Genomic DNA, 27,600 nt, shown 5'->3' with positions numbered 1-27,600 from the left:
TTTTTTTAACTGCCCAAAGAATAATAGGCACATGTTCTAGGACATAGAAACTTTTAAAAGGCTCCCACTAGCCAAACCTGGGACCATTGGGACATTTGAATAAATAACGATAAAAATGGGTAATAACCCATAAGATACAATAAAAATCCATGATGATATAAACAAACACATGAAGAAATGGGGAGTGGACAAGGCATTTCCATAGAGCGGAAAGCTAAATGATAAATATGGAAGGAGTGATGAAATTAGAAATAATTAGTAATAGTTGAAAAGAATAGTAATAATTTGGCCAGAAATCATCAATGGATGCCAAAACTAGTGGGTAAAAGTTTAATAGAAAACACAGTATCTACATAGTCTTAAAGTACCACCCTACTCAACAACAGAAGAACAGCCTGATTCGAAAAGGAACAAAGGACTTAAATAGACATTTCTCCAGAGAAGGCGTACAAATGACCAACAGGTATATGAAAAGATGTTCAACATCACTAATTATCAGAGAAATGTAGATCCAAACCACAATGAGATATCACCTAACAAATGTTGGGATAGCCATTGTCAAAAACCAAACCAAAACCAAAACCAAAAAACAGAAGGTAACAGGATGTGGTGAGGATGTAGAGAAATTGGAAACCTGTTGGTGGGAATGTAAAACGGCACAGCCACTATGGAAACTAATATCGAGGTTCTTCAAAAAAAATAAAAATAAAAATGGAATTACCATATGATCCAGAAAGTCTACTCCTTGGTACATACTCAAAAGAATTGAAAGCACACCTCAAAAAGATATTTGTACTCTCATGTTCATAGAAGCATAATTCAAAATAGCTAAATCATGGAAGCAACCCAAGTGCCCATCAACAGATGTGTGAATAAGCAAAATGTGGTATATACATACAATTCAGCCTTAAAAAGAAAAGTAATTCTGATATATGCTACAACATGGTTGAAACCTGAGGACAGTATGTTAGGTGAAATAAACCAGTCACAAAAAGGCAAATACTATAGAATTGCACTTACATAAGATACTTAGAGTAGTCAAAATCATAGAGACAGAAAGTGGATGGTGGTTGCCAGGGGCTGGGAGAAGGGAATGAGGAGTTACTGTTAATGGACATAGAGTTTCAGTGTTGCAAGAGGAAAAGAGCTCTGGAAATGGATGGTGGTAATGATTGCACAACAAGAGGAATGTACTTAATACCACTGAACTGCACACTTAACAATGGCTAAGATAGTTGTTGTTTTTTAAGTACCATCCTATAAAATATTGGAGTAGGTTGAATGGTGATCCTCAAAAAGATAGGTCTATGTCCTAACTCCCCAAACCTGTATATGTGATGTTACTTGGAAAAAGGGTCATTGCAACTGTAATTAAGTTAAGGATCTTGACATGAGATCATCCTGGATGACCTGGGTGGGCTCTAAATCCAATGGCAAGTGTCCTTGTAAGAGACAGAAGAGAAGACATAGAAGGAGATAGTGGGGTGAAGATAGAGGCAGAGTTTGGAGCGATATAGCCAAGAGGGATGCTGAAGCCACTGGAAGCTAGAATCAAGGGAGGATTCTCCCTCCCTCCCCTAGAGCCTTTAGAAAGAGTACAGCCCTACCGACACCTTCATTTCAGACTTCTAGTCTGCAGAACTGTGAAAGAATAAATTTCTGTTGCCTGAAGTCAGCTAGCTTGTAGTAATTTGTTACGGCAGGTCTAGGAAACCAATAAATGACTTTCCACATTTTGGTAGTTGCATTGTGGTTATGTCTGAGAATGTCCCTATATGTAGGAAATGCACACTAACATACTCAGGGGTGGTGGGACATTGGATTGGCGATTACCTCAATTACAGCAATTACTCTCAAATGGTTCAGAAAGAGTGGGGGAGGTCATTTGTACTATTCTTGCAACTCTTCTATAAGTTTGGAATTATTTCAAAAGAGAAAAAAAAATCCCCATCCTAGGGGTCTAGTGACTTGGATGACATATGAGGATGGATTTTGTGGGGCTTTCTCGTGGGTTCCTTGGAGATCCCCTGCAGGAAACATGCTAGTACTTCCTCCAGCTCACTCCTCTCAGCTTCTTCCTCAGCTTCTAGGTTTTGATCAGCCCATCCCCCTTGGCCCAGGCCACCCCACCATCCCTGGGCAGATGACTCCAGGCCAACTTCCCCTCTACAGGTTCCACATTTGGTGTCTGAGAAACCTGCTGCTTATTGATATATTTGATCCCACAATGCACCCAACTAGTTCCCAAACTCCACTGGACACTTGCAAAGGTGGCTAAATAATCTTAAAGCTCCTTTTGTGGGGCTTACGGTGAAGGGAATGCAACTGTCTCCCTGACCCTCAGTGGATGAGCATATAAGACAGTGACAATTCTCCCTTTTCCAAACATAACTATGTAGGCTGGATATGCGTGATTAGGTAATGCTGGTGGAACTAGCTGGGGCCACCCTTCAACTCTGGGGGCTCTTAAAATCTCTTTTGTTCTCGTCTTGGAAGACGTGCTGATGCTCACGACAGCAGGAGCCACATTTCATGGCCTGTGCAGGAAAGCTCTTGCCAAAATCATCTTGCAAAACCTAGTAACAGATTTTATCTTACTTATCTCTGCAGCATTTTGCACTGTTTCAACACTATACATTCTTCTTTTGTGTTCAGCCAAAACACCCCCACTGGGTGTCATGTCCTCTGGCTGCCCTGCATGCCTCACCTTAGTTCTCCTCATCCCCCTCAAAGTCTTACTGTTGGTTTCCTTAAGATTCTTTCCATCCTGAGCCCTCTTCTCTTTTTGCTCAACATACTCTTCCTGGGCATTCCCACCCATTCCCATTGCTTCAATTACCACTGGATGGATTGTGGGTTGTCTTAATGCTAACAATGATACCTCAGGTTCTCCAAAGCCTGGAAGAGGAAGATGGGTTTATCTTGAGACCCTGATTCAACCCAAGCAACAAAAGAGGTTAGACCCTGAGGGGCCCAGCTAAGGAAATATTTTTAGGAAAGGCTGGATAGAAGGGGCAGGATCCAGGATGAGTTCCCTGCCTCAAAGCCATCAGGGCGTGGTGAACCCCAAGTTGGGGCTCGCTCAGTAGAAGATGTGGCACATTTGCCTGGGGTCACTCTGAAAGTCTGAAGGCAGGCAGAAATGAAGCTTTTCAATCCTGCACACTTTCTTCTGAGCTCTCAGTTCAGGCAGTTTAAAATCTGCCTTTGAAATGGAAATACTGTAATTTCAAAATCTCAGCAGGGCAGTTGGGGATGGAGGGTGTGGAGTGGATGAACAAAAGCACTGAGGCCTGCTTTTGACCTCTTCTTCTCAGCTAACAAGCTCCAGCGCACAGCTTAGCTGCCAGCCCTCTGGCTCTTGCTGTTTCTACAGTGGCTAAGTCCCAGCGTTTCTGGGACAGAGCTAATTGCAAACAGTATGTCCCATTCATCACCAAGTCTGCACTCTTACTTGTCAGACTCCATGTCCCATATTTTGCTTCAGAAAATATGATCACCAGAGCTCTGTTTCCTTATGGTCTAAAACTTCCCAGGAGAGAAATCGAGACGACATGTATCTATTCTGCTGGGATGGCTCCATTCTCCCCACGTAAACAAAACCTAACCTTGAGCAGAAACACCCAGCCTTCTCCACCCTAACTTTCATGACCGCTTCATGCAAATTAGTACATTTATTTACTTGCTCATTTGATTCAATTAAGCTCATACTCTGGCATATTTTTTAACTGCTAGTTGAACAAGTGAATCTCGTAGGCTACAATCAGAAAACAACTTTATTCTTTCCCTCAGACCCATTCTGTGGGTTAGCTCACCCCTGAACCTGCATGTGATCGTGGGTGGACAGACACACTCTAGGGTAATAAAAGATCCTCTGGCTGCTTCCAGTCTCAAAAAAAGTCTCACTTCGGTAGTTAAAATGTCTGGCCACAAGTAATTTAACTGAAGCTTCTCTCCCCTCATCAAGCTCCCGGGTAGGAAAGAGAAATGGGATCAGCTCTTCCTCCCATTCCCTATCTCCTCCCTGCTTACCAGGCCCCCTCTGGCCCCTCTTGTTTAAAAGAAAATAGGGCACATGGGGATGAAGGGAGGTTCAGGATAGGTAAGGTCTTACTTGGCTGGCACCTGGCGAATATACCACTAAACTTTGGCCACAGCAAATGTTCAAAGTTCATGCTTTCTGACCTGGGAGGATGACCAAATCTGACTCTTGCATTGGATGTTTTTGTGGGTCCTTTGGAAGCCCCTGCTGGAACACTGTTAGCTCTCCTTGTGATCTGAGCAGAAGTTGCCTATGTGATTTATTTCCCTCAGGCCCTGGGAACACAGTGGGAATACAGGAGGATACATGCACCACTTGGGGCTGTCCTTTGGGACAGGATTGGAAATGACTCTGGGGAAGAAGGGACAGGCCCCAGGACAAAGCCCATAGGGTGGTGAGGAGAGTGTGGGCTGGACGTCAGGCTTCCTACAGGGAGTTCCCTTGTGTGTGACAATCTGCACCAGCTCCATGGTGGCCTTGCCCATAATAACCAGAGCCTCTGGGGTAGCTCCCCAGTCCTTGGTGCCCCCTCAAACTCCCAGGGACAAGGTCTCCATGAGGCACCCTTAGAGTTCCTCTCACGAGGATGGACATGAGGGGAAGGCCCACCTTCTTTCTTGGAAGATGGCTGAGACATTGCTCGTTTCCTCTCCCTACTCCATTCCCTCTGTCCTCTTCGCCTTCAGCCCTTCTTTCCCTCAGGATGGTTAGTATACATGTTGCAACCACATTGTTGTTCTGGATTTTTGGTTCTCTTGCTTATCTGTGTTACCACAAGCTGGGTAAGGACATAGGCAATCTGGAACCTCCCCTCAGAAGATGGAAGCATTGGCCAGTTACTATGTTCTAGGCCTTTGAACCTCAGTTAAAACTAGAGCAGGAGGGGGCGCCTGGGTGGCGCAGTTGGTTAAGCGTCCGACTTCAGCCAGGTCACCATCTCGCGGTCCGGGAGTTCGAGCCCCGAGTTCAGGCTCAGGGCTGATGGCTCAGAGCCTGGAGCCTGTTTCCGATTCTGTGTCTCCCTCTCTCTCTGCCCCTCCCCCGTTCATGCTCTGTCTCTCTCTGTCCCAAAAATAAATAAACGTTGAAAAAAAAATTAAAAAAAAAAAAAACAAACTAGAGCAGGAGAAGTCAATTTTTAACATCCTGTTACATGTGATTTATTCCATCTTGTCCAGAGCCTCAGAGAACCTTTCCAAAAAATAAAAATCTGGGTTTTTTGAGAGGCACTGCCCTTTTCAGCTTTCTGAAACTTCAAAATATATTTTACATAGGACAGAATGCAGAGGTTTCCTCACACAAGCAAAGGAGTGATATATGGGAAAATGTTTAAGAACAGCTGTGTGAATAGAAAACAGACTTTAACAAATGCACCAAGGTTGTTTTGGAATAGTGAGAACCTAGGAGATTTTCCTCACTTCTATTCTCTTTTTTCTACTCTTTGACTAGTTTCAACTTTCCTTTAGTGAGCCTAGACTGGTTCACAAAATCCTTTATCTGCAATTCCAAAACCCAATAAGCTATGGGTGAGGAAAGCTCTGAATACTAAGGATTTTCCCCCATAATTAATTCTCTGTACTTAATTTAACTTGAACTGAAGGGAGGCCTTAAAGCCTTTATCTCAGTGTGAACTTTCAAATATTTTACTGAAGAAATTATGTGTTTGCTTGCAGCATGCCTCCCCAGACCCTACTGGAAGTGTTATGTAATATACAGTATAAGCCCCATACCACCTCCTAAAATCCAAAAATAATTCTGAATTTCTAGGGCACCTGGGTGGCTCAGTTGGTTGAGTGCCCAACTTTGGCTCAGGTCATGATCTCACAGTTCATGGATTTGAGCCCTGAATTGGGCTCTGCACTGATGGTGTGGAGCCTGTCTGGGATTCTCTCTTTATTTTATCTCAAAATAAATAAACTTAAAAAAAATCTGAATTCCATAACACATCAGGCCCTATTGGTTTTGGACAAGTGCTTAAAGCCTATATTTCTAAAGAGGAGAAAATGTAATAAAGTGTTATTATTTTTCTTGATCTACTAGCTTCTCATTATAACTAACTCATCCCCACCTCTAGTCCTTGTACAAGCTATTCCCTCACCTTCCTGGCCCTTCTGTACCTTCTTTCATCAGAGCAGAGTTCACAACCTACCTCCTAGAGGTAAAGTTTGAAGTTTCCTGGTTAGTCTAATATCTTTTTTCACCTGAATATCGAGTTTAGATTTGGGACCAAGCCATACTAGCTTGGGCTTTAAAGAGACACAATGACTCATAATTTAATGACAGCTCACCCAACTATTGTCATAAGACTTTAGCCCCTTCCAAAGACCTCCCCTCCCCATTTCTTCTGGGAATTCCTAGATCAGGTTTAAGGAGCTTATGTCATCATGAATCTCCTCCTCCCACCATAAGTATGGTTTATTGATAAAGACCCTCTTTCCTACTGAACCCTTCAGCATAGCCCTCTACCCCAGCATACAGACTAGAAGACTCTGGGGAGGGAGTGGACTCAAATCTGCAGGTTCTCTGCAGACTCGGGTTTTTTTTTTAAAGATTTTACTATGTTTAAGTAATCTCTACACCCCATGTGGGGATCAAGCTTACAACCCCAAGATCAAGAGTTGAATGCTCTACCAACTAAGACAGCCAGGTGCCTCATCTCTCCATATTTGAATTCGAGAACTACTGGTTTAAAGGTTTGCACATCAATGGCAACTCACAAAATTTGAGAGATAAAATATGGTTATAATGAAGCAGTCTTCAGCTGAGAAACTGACAGTTCCCATTGGTAGTTATGTTACCCTGTACCTAATGCATAGCTTTCATAATAAAGGTTAACAATTTTTCAACAGTCTTTGTCCAATCTTGATCCTTGTCTAATAATTCAGTATTTTTCTTCACCATTTAAAAATATTTTTTAATTTAATTTTTATTTTTTAAATACTTATTTAACTTTTTTTAGAGAGAGAGAAAGCGTGCATGAGCAGGGGAGGGGCAGAGAGAGAGGGGGACAGAGGATCTGAAGCAGGCTCTGTGCTGACAGCACAGAGCCCAATATAGGACTTGAACTCACAAACCATGAGATCATGACCTGAGCCAAAGTCATTCACTTAACCGACTGAGCCATCCAGGAGCTCCTAAAAATGTCTTTTTAAGCCATGCATCTATCTGGTGAATTTTTCAGGAAGTTTTCTGCCATGTCTGGCTGCTTCTCTCCCTCTCTCCTTTCTTCCCCTTTCCCTTTCTCTCTTCTCTCACCCTCCTCCCTGGAACAAACAAACAAACAAACAAAGTACCACCACCAACAACAAAATCTCTCCATTTCTCCTGCAAAACAATTCAGAATCTTTTTTGTACTTTGAGCACAGTCTAAGACATAATTAAAGACAGAAAATGGGATATACTTAAGTTCCCTTAGTAAGACAAAAATTACTGCTACAGGAATTCAGACTGGGGGTTCACATGGTCTCTTGCTTCTTCATCCCTGTTGCTACCTGGAAAGATACATAAAATGCCACAGTCAATATCTTTTTTAATATCAAGAAGGGTATAGTGGGCTGATATGTCAACCTGGAACCTATGAATATGACCTTATTTGGAAAAAGGTCTTTACAGACATAATAAAGGTAAGGATCTCAAGGTGAGATCATCCCAGGTTATATGGGTGGGCCTAAATCCAGTGGCAAGTATCCTAATAAGAAGAGTACAACACACACAAAATTGGAGAAGGCCATGTGAAGATGGAGGCAGAGAATGGAATGATGCCTCTGTAAGCCAAGGAATGCCAAAGATTGGGAGCAGACATTAAAAGCTTACATGACATTACATTAAAAGCAGACAAGGAAGGATTCTCCACTTGAGCTTTTAGAGGGAATGTGTTCCTGCTGATACCTTGGTTTTGGACTTCTAGTCTCCAGAACTGTGACAGAATAAATTTTTGTTGCCTCAAGCCACCAAGTTTGTGGTAATTTGTTGTTATGGCAGGCCTGGGAAACTAACACAAAGGGACAGGTAGTGACTAGCCCTCTCTACTTATGGGTAGCCTCATCTGTCAGCTTAGAAGTGAAAATAATTTTGCTATTCATAAATTTTGCCTATTTAGGGTCTTAATGGTCAAGCAGAGAATCTTCACCAACTCAGGATGGCTGATTTCTACACGTGGCTCCCCAAAAATATTCAGATAAAGAACAGTGGCTTCTTCCTGAGTGATATATAGGATTGTTGAATCACTGTATTGTACACTTGAAACTACTATAACTGTATGTTAACTAGGCTGGGATTAAGATTTAAAAAAAAAAGAAAAAGAACAGTGCTTCTGTTGAGGAAATGTCAGCTACTGCTTGAAATTGTTGGCCACTAGAGTCAAATTTGAATCCTGATTTGGCTCCTGGTTCTCTGACTCATTAACCATGCAGCTTTAGGCAATTATTTAGCCTTGAGACTAGCACGTAAGAGCTACATAAATATTAGCTCCTATTTAACTCCAACTTTTGTGTTTATTTTGTTTGTCTGCTCGTCTGTTTGTTTATTCTTTTCAATGGCTAGAGATGGCTACCCCAGTCCCAAACTTACACGACTTTTTAGTTCAAAATCCAACAGCAGCTAATTAAAACCCTTGCACCACTTATTTCAATTTCTTGAGAGAGAGACTACAATGTATGTTCAAGTGATTGTGTACATTAACTATTACTGGCCTGACCTCCCATGGCTGGGAAGGCAAAATCTTTTTTTTTTTTTTTTATAAATTTAGGAATGTTGTTTCCTTTTTTTAAATATGTAAATGTTTATTTATTTATGTGTGTGTGTGTGTGTGTGAAAGAGAGAGAGAGAGAGAGAGAGAGAGAGAGAGAGAGAGAGAGAGAGAGAAGGAGGGAGCAGGGGAGGAGCAGAGAGAGAGGGAGACAGGGAATCCCAAGCAGGCTCCTCACTGTCAGTACAGAGCCCGATGCGGGGCTCAAACTCATGAACCATGAGATCATGACCTGAGCCAAAATCAAGAGTCTAATGCTTAACCTACTGAACCACACAGGTGCCCCTGGAAAGGCAAAATCTTTTTGAAGGTGATGTGTCTAGGAAGGCAATGGTGAGCATTTCTAGAATACTGAAGCCTTTTAAATTGTATATATTCGAACCCATTTATATATTCCTTCATAATGTATGCCTTTGATTTCATGCTTTAAAAAGTAGCTCTTGGGGCACCTGGGTGGCTCAGTCAGTTGAGTGGCTGACTCTTGATTTCAGCTCAGGTCATGAACTCAGGGTCATGGGATCAAGCCCTGAATTAGGCTCTGCACTGGCTGTGGAGCCTGCTTAAGATTTTCTGTCTCTCTCCCTCTGCCCCATCCCCTTCTAAACAAACAAACAAACAAACAAAACAAACAAACAAAAAACAGTAGCTTTTACCTTGAGATCATACATTGGCCCATATTTTTTTATTTTACTTTCCATGTATACTCTCTAATATAATTTAAATTCTTTTATCCCAAGGGCACTTTTCTTTTCACCAAGTAGCTAGCTACTTGTCCCAACATAGTCTTCCGAGTAGCTCCTACTTTTCTCACTAATTTGAAACATGAATACTAATAACAATAGCATTTACTAAATGCTTTCTATGTGCCAGAGTTTGTGCTAGGCATATTACATGGATTATTTCAGCTTAGCAGTATTATTATCCACATATGACAGCTAAGAAATGGCATACTTGGGATTCACACCCAGGTCATTTGACTGTCAAACTCATACTTTCAACCACTATGCTACTCATAGAAATAATTTGGGTCTATTTTTAGCTTAAATAATAGGAAACATTTTTGACATAACTGGAAGTCCAGATTTAGAACGGGCTTCACAGTTGACTTGGCTCAAGTTCAATGTCCCCATGATTCTCTTGGCTCTGCTTCCTTCCATGTGTGACTTCATCCCTAGGCTGATAGTAAGATAGCTGTAGCAATTCTAGCCCCCATATCCAAGCACAAAAATGTCCAGTAGAAGAGAAACAAAATGCTACTTTAAGAAACTCTCCCAGAATAAGAAAGGATTTTCTCAGACCCTCCAACAAAATTCTCCTCAAGTCACATTGGCCAAAATTGGCCAAATGCCCATTTCTGTATCAATTATGGGCCAGAAGATTGGATTAAATCAATTATATAAGCCCACCCCTAGAGTTAGAAACAGTATCAACTTTCTTTTGGAACATGGGCATCATAAAAGTAAGAAGTACTATCAGTAAGGATTAGGTTCAGCTCTCTAATTCAGAAAACTTAAAATAGCAGTAGATTAAATAAGTTACAAGGTAAATCAAGTCTGGAGGTAGGCATTAATCTGGAGGTAGGGCTAGGATGGAGGCTCCATGGTCACCCAGTTTCCCTCTTCTCTCAATGCTCTGCTGTTCTCAACATGTGGCTTCCACTTCATGGTTCTAGATAGTTCTGGAGCCACAGCCATCATACCCACCTTCAGGCACCAAGAAGGAAGAAGGAATGGAAGGAAGAGACTGATTTCTGTCTTTAAGGACATATCCCAGAAATCACATGATACATTTCTGTTTACAACCCACTGGACAACACTTAGTCATCTGGCAACATCTGGCTGAAAAAAGCTGAGAAATGTGGACTTTATCCCATATAACTATTTGCCCAGATACACATCACAGATTACACTACTAAACAAGAAGAGCAAAAGATACAGAGAGAATGCCAGTAGTCTCTAGAACAGGTGGAAACATGAACTCAACTGGGGTTCTGTTACGGAGGAAGAAGGGGGAACTAAATAAATTCTGGTTACACAACCAACAATGTGTCCTGCAGCCCTGATGGAGTCATTGATATAGTCCTAGACTAGTCAACAACATAGTGGTATCAAATACTCTGGATGGACATCTTGTGCCACACACCCATTCCTGGAACTTGGCTGTAGAGTCATTCCAAGCCAAAACTCATGATTGAGAATAGAGTTGGAGTGGTTCCCTAAAAATATTTGTTTGTATTTTTTTTAAGAGTTAATACACTACGAATTGAAGTTTGGGATGCCTGGATGGCTCAGTCAGTTAAGCCTCTGACTCTTGATTTCAGCTCAGGTCATGATCAAGTCATGAGATAGATAAATAAATAAATAAATAAATAAATAAATAAATAAATAAATAAATAAAATTGCACCTTAAAAAATAAGAATTGAAGATATTTGTATTGAAGATATTAAGCTTTTGTCTGTCTACTATGTTCTAAATTGTTTTCTAGTTTATCATTTACCCTTAACCTTTATAGTTATATTATTAGTTATTGCTTTCACATACAGAACTTTTGCATTTTATATTATTAAATATTCTTTACCTTTACATATATTTTTTTTTACTTTTCTGTTAGAATGATCTTTCATAACCAAGGATCTGATAAATGCTCACCTATATTATTCTTTCCTGATTAAATTATTTTTTATCAGTCAGAAGATGCATTCTGCTACACATTTAACAAAAACTCCACTTACAATCACTTAACACTAAACAGGGGTTCCTTTTTCTCAGGTCATAACTTCAGGGTTGGTTTGGTGGACTCATTAGATCTTCAAGAATCCAATCTCATTCCATGTTTCTGTTCTATAATCCTTAATATGTAGCTTTTCCTCAAGTTCACAAACAACCACTGCATTTCTAGGCATCACATCTGAAGTACATTTAGAATGAAAGAAGAAGGGCAAAATGTAAAAACTGCATGCTACCGGAATCCACAGATTTTGTCAGGAAATCAATATCTTTCCTGGAGACCCCATCTGTTAGATTTCTCATTGGCCAGAACTAGGTCACATGGACACACAAAAGAGCAAGGGAATCTTGAGGAAGTAAATATTTTTATCTGAACACATTGCTGTCCTGAAAAAATCAAACTTGATTATTAAGGGAGGGAATGGATATTGGGTAGACAACGTCTGCCATACTTTTCCAACTAGAATTTTTTTGATATATGATATAGAACAAGCAGCTAACAATTTTTTCCAATGAGTTAACCAAACTCCCCAGCATCTTTATTGAATGAACCATTCTTTATTCATTTATTTGGCAAGCAACTTCATTTGAGAACTTATAGAGGTTCCATTTCCAGTAATGGCAGAGAGGTACCTAATATATCGGCCTGCCCCAGATCAAACTTTGGACAAAATATAGAAAACAACCACTGAAAGCACTGGAGAGAAAAAACAAAAGCTGACAGAAACTGGAGAGTTGTTGACACTTGAAAGGAGGAATTGACACTACATGAGTTTCCCAATATTATAGCTTATACCTAAAGGCAGGCCACAATCAATGTTGTATCTGGAATAGACATCTGCCATCTTACTACCTTGAAGAACTAGAAAGAAGAGTTTAGGATTTCTGTAGCAGCCAGAAAGTGGAGGGGGGCATCCTGGAAAGGAAAGAGCCACAGTGGAAGAGTGCCACATTCTGTATGTAAACTCTTTCAAAATCTGTTTGTCCCCTGAATTACTCATGGGCAGTGCAGTTACCAAGAAGCCCAATTAAGATTAAATAATTCAACAGAGATTTTAGCTGGAATCTACTGCAAGAGACACTAGATTTCAGGCAAGTTAAATGCCCACCTAAAAAAAAAACAAAACCAAAACTCAATACTCTTTTGAGGAATATGACAGAATCCAGAGATTCTACAACGTATCATTCACAATGTCAAGAATACATTGCAAAATTACTCCACATACAAGAATAGAAAATATGACTGATACTCAGGAGGAAAGGCAGTCAGTGGAGATCAACCCTTAAATTATTCCTATTGTAGAATTAGCAGACAGGAATATCAAAGTAGCTGTTATAACTCTTTGTTCAGCAAAGAATCTAAGGTCTCAGGCCACTTCTAATCCCTCCTCCTGGACAGGGTATAATGAATAGATCACCCTATGAGGCATATGTCCACATGTCCTCCCAACAACCAGACTGAGAATTAACCAGGATGATAAAAGTAAGAATAATAGTTTTAAGAAGAAAAGGAAAGAGAGGGTTTTTCATTTCCCTCGTATAGAAAGTAAATCAATGATTGGTTGTTGTATTGGCAGAGGTTTCTTGCTAAACCCTTGGATCTCAGCTCTTTTGAGTCAGAGGTAGCAGCTGTGGGATTACCTGGCTGTTTTGTATTCCCACTTATTTACCATCCTTATTAAAATCAAACCAATCTCTCCTCAGTGAAGGCTTTCCTGCAGCCCATCCCATCCCCCACCCAGACTCTTCAAGGGGAGTTTCTTTGAAACCTTAAAGATCTTTTTTTTTTTCTTTCAGAAATTCAACACAGCATGATAATCTCTATAGGGAGTAGAGAGAAACTATGCCTCAAAGGGTAAAAGGACTCCACAGGGGTTACAAATCCTACTACAGATGCAACAAAGATCATCTCAGAAGAAGCTAAAATGGGTCACCTTCTTAACCCATTTCCTTATTATTTAGGGAAAATGGCTAGTCCACTTATTGCGCCCTATTCTGCAAGCAAGTTTGCCCTGGATGGGTTTTTCTCCTCCATCAGGATGGAACATTCAGTGGCCAAGATTAATGTATCGATCACTCTCTGTATCCTCGGCCTCATAAACACAGGTAAGTTGAAGAGAGTAAACAGCTTGCAGATGATTTTCTGCCGTTTCCATTGTGGGTAAAAAAGGTACTGAACTCCTTGACTCCTGTGTAATGCACAAAAAAACCAGTGAGAGCAGTGGTTCTCCATGCAATGAAGCACTTCTGTCACTAGTGGAGCCTCGGACTATTCTTTGACTCTTCTTTCCATTCTGACCACCAAGTGTGTCAAGTGAAAACAGACTCATCACCTGACCTTATTCTGAACACTTTTTTTCCTCAGGGACACTCAACGGCCATTACTTTCCCATTTGAGGCTTATTGAATACAAATTTGTTATTCTTAATAATATTACTAGTAATAAGACATATCAACATCATGAATCTTTTTTTCTTAATTTTTTTAATGTTTATTTAATTTTTAGAGAGAGAGTACAAGCAGGGGAGGGGCAGAGAGAGGGAGACAGATGACCTGAAGCAGGATCTGTGCTGACAGCAGCAAGTCCAATGCAGGGCTCAAACTCATGAACCGTGAGACCATGAACTGAGCCGAACTCAGACACTCAATTGACTGAGCCACCAACCTTTTTTTTTTTTTAATAAGTAATCTCTACATCCAGTGTGGGGCTCAAACTTAACAACCTGGAGATCAAGAATCTCATGCTCTATTGACTAAGCCAGACAGGCGCCCCTCATGAACCCTTTGATGTGATGCATTGGGAAAGACACAGCATCATTTTTGTGATATACTTGTCAGAAATGTACAACCTGACTCCAATCATCATAGAAAAATGGACAGAGTCACTGGCCATCTCAGTCAGTAGAGCATGTGACTCTTAATCTGGGAGTTGTAAATTTGAGCCCCATGTTGGGCGTAGAGATTACTTAAAAATAAAATCTTTTCTTTTTTTTTTTAAATTTTTTTTAACGTTTATTTATTTTTGAGACAGAGAGAGACAGAGCATGAATGGGGGAGGGTCAGAGAGAGGGAGACACAAAATCTGAAACAGGCTCCAGGCTCTGAGCTGTCAGCACAGAGCCCAACGCGGGGCTTGAACTCACGGACCGCAAGATCATGACCCGAGCCGAAGTCGGCCACTTAACCGACTGAGCCACCCAGGCACCCCTAAAATATTTCCTTTAAAAAAAGAGATAAAAATAGACAAACCCAAATTGAGGGACATTCTATAAAACAATTGATCAATATTCTTCAAAAGTATCAAGGCCATGAGGGACAAAGAAAGAATGAAGAACTGTCAGTTTGGAGAGAAAATAAGAAGAAATTACTACTAAGTGTAATCCTAGCTAAGATCCTGGAACATAAAAAGGGTATTAGTGAAAAAAATAAGGTCTATATTTTAGTTAGTAAAATTGTCCCAATTATATTGTACCTTGACAATTGTACAGAGGTTATGTGTAATGTTATAGTTAGGAGAAGGAGAGTGAAGGATATAAGGGAATACTCTGCACAATTTTTACAATTTGTCTGTAGTCCAAATGTAAATTTATCTAAAATAGGTTCAATACAAAAACCTTATTTAAAGAGTAATTGAGGGGCACTTGGGCAGTTCAGTCAGTTAAGCACCTGAATCTTGATTTCGGCTCGGGTCATAATCTCATGGTTCGTGGGTTTGAGCCCCATGTGGGACTCCACAGGGACAGCATGGAGCCTGCTTGGAATTCTCTCTCTCCCTCTCTCTCTGCCCCTCCTCTGCTCACAATCTCTCTCCCTCTCTTTCTCCCTCAAAATAAATAAACTTAAAAAAAAAAAAGAGTAATTGAGTAAATTGAGTAGTAGTTGTAGAACAAGAGAGATTAAGACACACAGGGAAACAAAGATAGAAAGAGAGAAAGAAACTGTGCAGGAAGGGTATAAAAATTTAGAGAAGATAAGGTAACTTTCCTTCCAAATAAAAGTGGCTACTGTGGACAGAAAGCAAAGGCCTGGGTTCTTGTCCATCTCTTCCTCTTACAAGTTAGTAAAGCGTTATCATACAGCACTCTGCTTTGCCCACTGACACTTTCCATTAGCTACTGGGTCTTGATATAACTTCTATCCTCATTCTACTGCCCTTTATTACTCCCTCACCTCAACCAAAACACCCAAGAGAGAGGCATGATTTAAATCTCTCAATTAATCACCTCTAACAGCACTCCCCACAAATCTTCATCTAGGAAGACAGAGCCCACATTAACTCTAAGCCTCTCTTTGCCCAGCAGGCCCTACATATACCTGGTCTTCTGATAGGGCCCACAGGGTCTTGTAGAGCAAACCCTGGCAAACAGTCCCTAACAGCGAAGCTGTGGCTATCTGCAGAATTTCCATCATGTAGACTCTATTAGTCTTGGACAACCCCACTCTTCTATTGTCATTCTTCAGACACAGCCATGAATGCCATTTCTGGAATAGTCAACATGGAGGCATCTCCAAAGGAAGAATGTGCCCTGGAGATCATCAAAGGGGGAGCTCTGCGCCAAGAGGAAGTGTACTATGACAACTCAGTCTGGACAGCTCTCCTGCTGGGAAATCCAGGGAGGAAGATTCTGGAACTCTTCTTCTTAAGAAGTTATAGTTTGGACAAGTTTATAATCAACTAAGCACTTCCTTAAGGTGGATCATGGTAAGAGAGCTTGGGACTGTTCTTCCTGACATTTATCTGAGCTCCACCCATGAAGGCATCTCCCTGGAGACATAAGTGAGGGTCCCAGAGAGTTGGAAACATCACATGTCATGGCTTGAAGGAGTTCCTCTAACACTTGCACAGTGGAAATGTAATTATAATGAATGTCATGAGCCACTGCAACCTGCAGTCATGAAATTGATAACCGTAGGTATAATTAAAAGGTAGTTCTATCAAGTTTACCTCATATGTAATAATATTATGATAATTAAAACATTAATTATAATAAAGGTCATATCTACTATATAAATTCATAATTTGTAGCTATAGGTTCATTTGGTGTGGTTCCTTCAAAACCTATACAAGTGAAATTTTTCAGTGTTCATATCTTATCTTGTGGCCTGAACATTTTCTCTGTCCTTGAGTTGAAGAAATCACCCTACTCTTCATTTAAAGGACATCACATCCATACCATATTGTATATTTCAGATATTCTTTATATTATTTTATATTGTTCCTCTGGGAAGGAGGAAACCAGGGTGGGTATAAATCACTAGGGCAAACCCATGGAAGCGGAAGTCCCTGGAAACTTGAGCCACAGAACCAACATACTTTAGTGCTCTCAGACTGCATCAAGTGTCTACACTTTACATGTGAACTTTCAACTGTGTACTATAAGTCTGGAGAGAAAGAAGTGGAGTTTGATCCTGCCACTCATTTAATCATTTATTAAGTCAACAGATATTTACCAAACATTTGCCAGGCATCACCTAACTACAACCAAATAGGAAACAGAAATCAGCTATATTAACAATTCAGCAAAGCCTTTTATTGGTTAGGTCTCCAACAGGTAAGAGATAGCAAATTAGATAATTTTAGTAGACTTTATTTTTTAAAGTAAGCTTCATGCCCAGCACAGACCCCAATATGGGGTTTGAACTCATGACCCTGAGATCAAGAGCTGAGCTGAGACCAAGAATAAGATGTTTAACTGACTAAGCCACCCAGACACCCCTAATTTTAGTAGACTTTAATAAAAAAGAGATTATTGACAAAAGTGTGGACAAGGTTATAGGGCAATCACAAGGGATCAAGTAAGTAGTATCTCAGGACTAGTCCCACCTTAGGGATAAGAAGAGAGAACCATTATAGAGAACCCAGAGAGAGAAACTGTTTGGAGAGCATCACAGAACAGGAGCTATGACATTCAGTTAAGGAATGCCACCAGCACACCCAGGACCATACAGGAAGGATCTGGAGGGACAAACACCCTCGCTTCACTCTCTTCCCTCCCTCTGATTTCTTGTTAATATTTTCTATTAGCTAAACAGAGGGGTAAGGGAGCAGCAGATGATATAACCTCACAGCTTTACTCATGCACAGAGCAGGGTAGGAAAGGATGGAGAATGTCCTAGGGTGATATATCCCATCCCCAAATGTAGGGCTTATATCAACATCCCCAATGTAGGGCTTCCATGATAAGTGATGCTAGGACACAAGACTTGGAAGCACAGGGAAAATTTCCCTTTCTCATCTCTTCATCTAAATGACCAGGCAGCATAACAGACTAGAACCCATTAAGCCTGCCGGCCACATGAACAAGGAGCTAGATCTGAGGGTGAATATGGCTGGGCTTTTCTTAGAAAGAGATTCTTCCCAGACTATGCTCAGTGTAAGGGAGCAGGAAAGACTTGACTGCAACAGTGTGCAAGAAAATAGATCCGAAATGTGAAGACAGATTTCTGACCATACAGCAGCATACACATGCACACATGCACACCTGTCCAGGTGTCCAGGTGTCCACACACACGTGCCAGTCCCTGAGTCAGGTGCGTCTGTAGGTGACACAAATGGGGCAAGGAACCAGGTTTGTGACAGGATGAGGGCGAGAGGATGATTAGGAAGGAAAGAGGTGAATGCCGAGACAGGAGCATGATCAAATGGTAAATGTACAGCCAGAGTCAGCTTCAAATTAGTTTTGCCTTCAGCCTAAACTTTTAAGATTCTCCTTAGACCCAAAGACACATTAAGACTTCAGCCCATGTTTCATATAAATCAGCTGCTCTCTGATTCTGCTGATTTATGGCCTGGGGAAAACAAGAAGCTATGTAACAATATTTATGTAACTAATAAACTAAACCTTTGGTCTTTCCAAGGATGTGTTGGTAAATGTTTAACTGGCAGTCCAAGAAAAGAGAGAGAGAGAAAAAGAAAGAAAGCCCTGACTCAAAACATTTGCCTGCTTCCCCCCCCCCTTTCTTTTTTTTTTTTTTTTTGCCTGCTTCCTTGAGGTAAACATTCTCAGCATAGTCGATTTTTTTAAGCCACCAGGTCATCTCACTGAATGTGTAACAGAACAGGAACACACCGTGGGCTCTCTCAACCCTGCACAGCCTCCTCCAGCAACCACCCTGACTTTCACATTCCACATTCTGACAGAATTAGTTACTCTTAAAGGCCCAGCTCAATGCCTCTCTCCTCCTCCAAGGACTTGAAAGTAACAGAACAGTTTGTTTCTACCATTGTTGGAGAGGGTGGGGGATCAAGGGCTCCCAAAGACAAGGGATCCTCATATTCTGGAACTCAAGTTCATGTTGACTTTGCATGAAGTCAACAGCCTTAATTGTGTGCAAGTCCCAAAGATGACCTTCATGTCCGCTAGCATTGAATTCCCCTGGAAGTAACAGAAAAACCCACTGACAGTGGCTCAATCAAGTAAAAATTACTTTTCCACCAGTTACCAAAAATCTAGGAGGGGCAGACCAGGGCTTCTGGGAGTTGGAGTCCTTCTGTCTTTCCTCCACTCAGCTAACCACCCTCCTCCTTGTGACTGTGGGGGCACAAGACACCTGCTCTACCTCAGCTCTGTGCTGGGTTTCAGGAAAGGAAAAGGTGAAGGACAGCAGATGCAGACCAGCGGTATCTGAGCCCTGATACAGAGCAAACTGGGAAGCCCCATCCAGGACTTCAGCTCCCATCCTGTGGGCCAGAGTCATGTCATGTGATCACCTCTCCCTTCAAGAGAGGCTGAGAAATGGAGCTTTCAGCTGAGTGCATTTTCACCCCAAACAAAACTGGGGTTCTGTTAGGCACCAAGAAGTGTTTGTCACAAACATAAATCACGACAGAAACAAAGAAACCTAGAGTCAGAGAAGAAGGACATACATAGTTCCTAAGATGCCAGGTTCCTAACCATGGTGACAGGGTCCAGTCCCACTGACCACCTGCAAGGTCTCATTAGTTCCAGCTCCCTCCATGGTGAAAAACATCCCAGGCTCTTCCCTCTCCAAACTTCACTTTGAAAAACTATGATCCCCTCTCCTTAGTAAAGAGTATAATGAAAGACCCTAGAAAAGAAGTAGCAGGGAGCCCTGAGGTGACCCCAGAGGCAATGACTCACATTGTTCCTGGAGAGTTCCCTCTCAGGGACAATTAATTTCCACCTCACCACTATGTCCGTCCACATAGGCTGGGCCTTTCTTCTTGGCTGGACTGCTCTGGGCCAGCATCTCAGACCACCCCCAGAGTCCATGGCTTCAAAGATTCTCCAGAGCAGCGGTCGCCAAAACTTTTGATCACATACTTTGTTATTAAAAAATGATTAGGCATGTATATTTCTAACAGATATACAGTGACTATTACATAATATATGCATGTAGTATTTACTAACATGAAACATATACAAAAACAGAAATCTTCAAAAGATAAGATAAAACATAAATAGAAATTTGAACATCTCCCCATATCCAGCGGTTCCTCTGACATGCTGGAGACCATGGCTCTAAAGCTGTGTTAGAGAAAGAAGTCAGCATATGTTATGCTTCTAGCCAGCCCTTGGTTAGTGCCCTGCCTAGAGCACTGGGCAACATATGCTAATCAAGTCCCAGAATCATCCCTTAATTTCTCCAGGGAAATATTCAAACCAAAGTAATTTGCAGTATGAAGGGAATAGAAAAACATATTTGCCACCTTGATACAGTGCTCATGATGTCTCACGATGTCTCTAGCAACTCTGCTTTGTTGTCAACATCTCAGCACCCCTAGATCTCCATCCCACCCCCCAGGCAGTCACCAGTTCATGGAGACCACTCAGGAAAATCAGGATATCCCTTACATGCTAGATCCTCCCCACTCAGCAATTTTTAACCTAACTTCTCTAGTTGTTAGTCTTACACGTTTTCTAGTTAGACTTAGAATGTGTCTAAATTCTCTAGTTTTTAAGGAGGGGGGAGGGGAAACGGATGGAAACAGGGCAAATGTGAAAAGAAAGGCAGATGAGAAAAAGAGAATTTTCAAAAAAATAAAACAGAACCCCAGTGCCCACAGGCAAAAAACGTCGGAAGAAGCAGAAGTCTGCACAGATCCAGAACACTTGGGGTGAGGACGAGAACCTAGAGCAAAAGGTAAAGCCAGAGGAGGGAGGGTGGGGAAATGAATTCTTAAAAAATAGGAAAGTGCCAGATGAATAAACCGCTTCAGCTGGGGAGGCTTTGGAGATAGGAGTTTCTGGGAAAGAGGACACAGAACAGAAGCCAAAGGTGAGGGCACATTGGCAAGTCGTAGGAGCAGTAACCAGAGGGTTTCAAAAGATCCACACTGATCAGAGCTGAGGTCTGAAAGACCACGAGGCCAGCGGTGCTAGGGTCGGTCTGTTTTGTTTTGTTTTTTTTAACTTTTTTTTCAACGTTTATTTATTTTTGGGACAGAGAGAGACAGAGCACGAACGGGGGAGGGGCAGAGAGAGAGGGAGACACAGAATCGGAAACAGGCTCCAGGCTCCGAGCCATCAGCCCAGAGCCCGACGCGGGGCTCGAACTCACGGACCGCGAGATCGTGACCTGGCTGAAATCGGACGCTTAACCGACTGCGCCACCCAGGCGCCCCCGGTCTGTCTGTTTTGTGATTGGCTGCCCTGGGACTGTTGGGTTGGCATGCTTTGGGACCTCCCTCACACTGTCCTTGAACAGTCTCCTGGCACCCTGAACTCTGTAACAGAGAGCTTGAAAAGCTACCCCACCCCAAGAACAAAGAGCCAGGCCATCCTAACCAGACTTTTCCTTTTCACAAGCCTGCGTTTTTGCCATCAGGGTGGCAGCGCCACCCAGTGACTGACAGTTCGTGGTGTAGGGCACTTCACCACAATTTCTTCCCCGCAAGTGGCGCCGGGTCGGCAAGAGCTACCACGACTTCCTTCACAGCGTGCCTTCTCTGAATCACTGCTTAGGGCGGTTGAACAAACCTTACAGGAGGCGAGGCGGGGCTCGGGCATCTACACCATTGGCTTTTGGTTAGATCTGTTCAATAGCGACAGCTAGTGGTCACTCTAGCTTTGACCTTACAAGCAAGGTGCTGTGAGCCTCACAGGGAAAGAAATGTAAGGGAATGGGTAAATCAAGGCCCATTCTTGGCTGCCACTGGAAGCTAGAATATATCCAAAGCCATCCTTGAGTACAGTGGTACAAAGAAAACTCAAACTCTTGACAGTGATGTCCAAGGACTTTGGCTACCTCCATAGCCACATCTCAGGCCACCTGTCCTGCTTTTGATTCCCTAAGGAAAAAGAACTGCTGGTCCTCTGAAGGCACCCTTCTATTTCCACCAGCCGTTTGCTCCATGCTATCTCTTCTCCCCAGAATTCTCTTCACTCTCCCTATTGTCAGTTTAACTCCAACTCATCCTTCAAGACTCCACTCTGCCATTACCTCTAGGAAAAGTGTCTTCCCTTCCACCAAGGCCTATCCTCAATGCTGGGATGAGTGCTCTCCCACTCCTATCACGTCTCTATAATTTTATCTTTCTTTCTTTCTTTCTTTCTTTCTTTCTTTCTTTCTTTCTTTCTTTCTTTCTTTCTTTCTTTCTTTCTTTTTCTTTTTCTCTTCCTTCCGTCTGTCCTTCCTTTCTTTCTTCCTTCCTTCTTCCCTTCTTTCCTTCCTTCCTTCCTTCCCTGCTATCTTTATTTTAAGTAGGTTCCACACCCATGTGGGGCTTGAACTCACAACCCTGAGATCAAGAGACACATGCTCTACCAACTGAGCCAGCCAGGCACCCCATGCCTCTATTATTTTCTGTATCTGTCCATCACTTTAGTTCACTATGCTTTGAATTTACCTTTAAGATTGTCTCATGAGGGGCGCCTGGGTGTCTCAGTCAGTTGTGTGCCCGACTCTTGATTTTGGCTCAGGTCGTGATCTCATGGGGCTTGCGCGTTCGAGCCCCATGTTTTGCTCTGCACTGACAGTGCAGGGCTTGCTTGGAATTCTCTCCCTCCCTCTCTCTCTGCACCTCCCCCCCCCCAAAATAAATAAATAAGCTTAAAATAAATAAATAAAAAATAAAATTGTCTTATGTAATTACTTGAAGGTATTTATTTTATTTTACTTATTGTTGCATCCCTAATTCTGAACACAGATCTTCATGTGTATAAGGTATTTCGTGTGTATAAGGTGTTTGAGAAATAAAGGACTTCTAGACCCTAATACTGGGAAAGGCTTACTATGGGGACAAAACAACTTTTCATTTCAAAGAAGAGGTATAGATGGATCTAAAAGTGACTTCATCAGATTCCAGCCCATTATTCTTTTCCCCACACCATCCTGTTTTTGCCTCTCTACTAACACCCAGCAGCACCTCAGCCTGTTGGGAGAGCCCTCCACCTCTTGGCAGTTCTGACCTTGCCGTCTCCAGCAATGCCCAAACCCTAGCTCTCTTCCTTCCTGTCCACTTCCTGCAAAACTTCCTCATCAGAACTAAACTGCTTCTTCTTGAAACTGCTCCAGCATACCCACTCCTGGATTTTATCCGAAAGGAAATATTTCAAAAGAAGAAAAGCACATAATTGCCTGCACGAAGGTGCTCATTTGCAGTACTATTTGTAAAACTTAGAAATGACAAAAGTCTCCATATAAGTAAAAAAAAAAAATTCCTCCATATAATCTCCATATGAAACAAATGATCAGTTACATCATGCAAATACTAAGAAGTGTCTCAGCACGTTGGGATGATTTGTTCTTTTTTATTTCACTTTATTAGCAAGCATAGGACTTAAATCATGTTCAGGCACTATTCTACGGAATGAAAAGTCACTCATTTATTCCTCAAAACAGTCTTATGAGATAGGTGCAGTTGTGTTCCCATTACTTATTTCAGAACACATTTGGTTTGGTCCGATAGAAAAGAAAAGTTAAATGGCCCACAAGACACTTATTTGAGGGAACAGTGTGAGGCACCTCAACTATTTTTCTTCCATATAGAGTTGTGTGATACACATTTGTAAAAGAACTTGGTCAGTTGACTTGAGTTGGGTGAGTTTAAAAACTTACATATTTGAACTAATGCCATCATTCCATGGATAGACAAGTTCCTTATGTTTATTATTCTTTCAAAGAGATGATTTTGAATGTTTTTTTAACCCATGTATATACTTATGAAATTATATCAGATAAAACACACAGATGCACTGAAACTACTTCATTTTCATACAGCTGCATGTCTGACTGAGGATCTATTCCATCATAACCATTAATAAGTCACAAGGGCAAATGCTCAAAATTGCAGATGTTACTATAACAACAGTGATAGCTGGAATTTATTGAGTGTGTTATAATATCATATAATTCTAAAATAATAATGTAGAGTAGGTATTATCATTATTGCCATCTTACATCTTTTTAAAATTTTTGTTTATTTTTTTGGGGGGGAGGGGCAGAGAGCAAGGGAGACAAAGAATTTAAAGTAGGCTCCAGGCTCAGAGCTGTCAGCACAGAGCCCAAAGCAGCGCTTGGACCCATGAATGGTGAGATCGTGACCTGAGCCAAAGTTGGAAACTTAACCAACTGAGCCACTCAGGCACTACAGTTTAATCCCATCTTGCAGAGGAGGAAACTGAGATGCAAAGACATTAAATAACTTACTAAACTGAAACAGGAAGTAAATGGCAAAGCCAGGCTTCCAACCCAGGCAGCCCTACTTTCTGAGTGCTCTTGCTGATCTACTGACCCAGGCTACCACTCAGGCAGTATGCTTCAGAGTGAGCAGTAGCCCTGAAAAGCAGGTGACAGATGTGATATACAAAGTAATCCTGTTATAAAGTTGAAAGTTACCACGGCTTTGAATCAATTATTGCGATTACAGAAAATTATTATAACTCATTCATTTTTCTTATGGCTATTAAATTGTATTTACCAGGGGTTAATAATTATCTTGAGCAACATTAGGTAGACATAGCTACTGTTCAATAATAAGGAAATTATTAAGGAAATAATTTTAAAAATCATAAATAATAATTATTAAATTATAATAATTATAAAATTATAAAAATGTAAAATATATAAAATATATAAAATATAAAAATTATAAAAATAATAATTATGAAATTATTTTTAAATACTAGAAATTAATAAGGAAATAATAAAAAAGAAAGTAAAAATATAAAAAAATTATACTATAGTATCAAGTGGGAAAACAAACATAATTGTAGGTTCATTACGCTTAAAATATGTAAAAGAAAGAAAGAATAAATAAGGAAGGAAGGAGAAAGAAAGAAAAAAAGAAAGAAAAGAAAAGAAGAAAAGAAAGAAAAGAAAGAAAAGAAAAGAAAGAAAGAAAGAAAGAAAGAAAGAAAGAAAGAAAGAAAGAAAGAAAGAAAGAAAGAAGGAAGGAAAGAAAAACTAGAAGGCAATGTGAAAAATATGGAACTTGTGTTTGGGGAGTAGGATTAAGATGTTTATTTTTCTTTTTTTTTTTTTTTAATTTTTTTTTTCAACGTTTATTTATTTTTGGGACAGAGAGAGACAGAGCATGAACGGGAGAGGGGCAGAGAGAGAGGGAGACACAGAATCGGAAACAGGCTCCAGGCTCTGAGCCGTCAGCCCAGAGCCTGACGCGCGGCTCGAACTCCCGGACCGCGAGATGGTGACCTGGCTGAAGTCGGACGCTTAACCGACTGCGCCACCCAGGCGCCCCTAGTTGTTTATTTTTCTACTTTAAAAGTCATTTTAATGGTTTTCATAAAGCTGAAAAAAGAAAATCTGAATGCTTTCTGACCCATTTCTCCATCAATCTGCCTTATTAGTCTTCAAAGAGTGCTCCTAAAATGCTCTCTGCAGAGCAGGCTGACAGCAATCTGTCAGAACTTTGGTGAGATCAGTTTTTGTTCAATCTTACTGCATCAATTTAAATGTTCTCTGTTATGAACAATAGATTGTTCTGAGTATAAAATAGATCAGCAATGCTGGCTCAGTCAGTAGAGTATGAGACCCTTGATCTCAGGGTCGTGAGTTTGAGCCCCATGTTAGGAGTAGAGGTTACTTAAAAAATAAAAAAAAAATTTAAAAATATATCAGAAGAGTAAGTATAAAAATGTGCAAAATGTATAGAAAAGGCTCGAGAGGATATTTAAGTTTGAAATGTGAGGCATCTGTGACATAATGGGAATAACTTAATCAAGGCTGTGGCAAGAAATGACCGTTTAAACCAGGAAAGAAAACTGCCAGTTTCAGCAAGAAGATAACACTACTACTAATTTTACCAAACAGCAAATATCTCCAGAATTAGCGTGTTAGTGAGTACAGTCACAATTATTTAGGCTCTCAGAATTCTTGGCTGAAAACAAAGGTAATGGCCTTACCTCTTTCGTGATGATGGGTGTGGTATCTCATTGAGTGCATAGGCCTAAAAGGGATTTTGATCTTCATACACATTTCTTTTTGGTTTTTGATAGAGTCCAAATAGTTGATCCATAGGAACTTCTGTTTCGACCTGTATTCCCTAGGGCCCTGAACCACCAGAACCCTCTTTGTCAGCTATGCCAATAAAAATGTCTTATTCCTTCATCTTGGATTCCCCAACTTCTCCGTCTCTGCTCATTCTCATCTCTATTGTGTCAGGCTCCAGGACCTTGAGCTCTTGTCTCTTATCCTGAGGGAATGTTGTTTGCCTTCAGTTCCAGTGCTGGAGAATCCATCCTCTGTCCTTTCCCCTGCCTTCTTCTTGTCTGTTTCCTCCTCAGAGAACGGGGTAAGTAGTAGGCAGCGGAGAAGACTGTGACATACTCCCTACATGTTACTGTTATCTTATCACAGCTATTTAAAAGTCTCCTTACATACTTCACATGTGTCAAGACTAGAATTCATAGGAGCCTATGAATCATCCAACCACTGTACCGAGTGGACCATTCATTCAAGGCTTATTGTGCATAGTTATAAAGCTACTTAGTTAATTTGTCCTGATCCAATTTCCTCACCACCTTCTGATCCTGAACTTCTTGTGAATTTCCTGACAATATCATTTGTAATAGTTTCTTTTCTTTTTAAGTGTCTATTTTGAAAGAGAGAGAGAGCGCGCGCGCGCGTGAGAGAGAGAGAGAGAGAGAGAGAGAGGGAGAGAGAGAGAGAGAGAGAGAGAAGCGGGGGAGGGGCAGAGAGAGGGAGAGAGAGAATCCCAAGCAGGTTACCTGCTGTCAGCACAGAGCCGCACACAGGGCTCAATCTCTCAACCATGAGATCGTGACCTGAGATGAAATCAAGAGTCAGACACTTCACCAACCAAGCCACCAGGCACCCCTGTAATAGTTCTTTTTAATGCACACAGATCAGTTCTTTTTAGTTTTTGCCCAAATTTCCCAGTTGATTGGAAACTCTTATTTTTTATTTATTTATTTTTGAGAAACAGAGTGAGACAAAGCATAAGCGGAGGAGGGGCAGAGAGAGAAGGAGACACAGAATCCGAAGCAGGCTCCGGGCTCTGAGCAAGCGGTCAGCACAGAGCCCGATGCCGGGCTCGAACCCACGAACTGTGAGATCATGACCTGAGCCGAAGTCGGACGCTCAACCAACTGAGCCACCCAGGCACCCCTGGTTGGAACTTTTTATGAGATTCTGTCTATTTGTCGTGCCGCTCCCCAGCCCACACATCCCTCACCTTTTTACACCCTCGTTGCTTCAGAAAGGAGCAGATTCAGAGCTGGCTTCATTCCTGAATTCTGAAAAAGACACCAAGTACTTCAGAAGAGCAAAACTTTTTTTTTAAGTTTTTTATTTATTTATTTTGAGAGAGAGAGCATAAGCAGGGGAGGGGCAGAGAGAGAGGGAGACAGAGAATCCAAGCAGGCTCCACGCTGTCAACACAGAGCCCGACACAGGGCTCGAACCCATGAACTGTGAGATCGTGACCTGAGTCGAAACCAAGAGTCAGATGCTTAACCAACTGAGCCACCCAGGTGCCCCCAGAAAAGCAGAAACTCTTTACAACTCTCTAGGATTGGGAAGAGGTAACCAGAGGAAAGAGAAAATCCTTACACGGAGAGCTACCTGATACACATGCAAACCTATCCTGGGAACATCTAGGCCAAAAAGGCATCTTCCCCCTCATCGAAACTGCAAGGTT

At 41.4% G+C, this 27,600-nt stretch overlaps 1 protein-coding gene across 11 annotated transcripts in view; it reads left to right on the top strand.

Annotated features, from left to right (window-relative positions):
- Positions 1 to 16,535, top strand: part of HSD11B1 (hydroxysteroid 11-beta dehydrogenase 1) — a 55,073-nt gene extending 38,538 nt beyond the window's left edge. For 9 of the 11 annotated variants that reach the window (XM_006942809.4, XM_006942808.4, XM_019821878.3 and 6 more), the window contains 2 exons: positions 13,479 to 13,622; positions 15,978 to 16,535. In XM_006942809.4, coding sequence (XP_006942871.1) covers positions 13,479 to 13,622; positions 15,978 to 16,195 — 362 coding nt within the window. In that variant the 3' untranslated portion in view covers positions 16,196 to 16,535. The other 2 variants (XM_019821880.3, XM_019821879.3) reach the window with 2 other exon arrangements.
- The last annotated feature ends 11,065 nt before the right edge of the window (positions 16,536 to 27,600 follow it).

This window comes from Felis catus, chromosome F1 (assembly GCF_018350175.1).
Source record: "Felis catus isolate Fca126 chromosome F1, F.catus_Fca126_mat1.0, whole genome shotgun sequence".
NCBI classification, from domain to species: domain Eukaryota; kingdom Metazoa; phylum Chordata; class Mammalia; order Carnivora; family Felidae; genus Felis; species Felis catus.
Note: the sequence above shows the minus strand (reverse complement) of the source record. Positions and strands in the feature narration are given on the sequence as shown.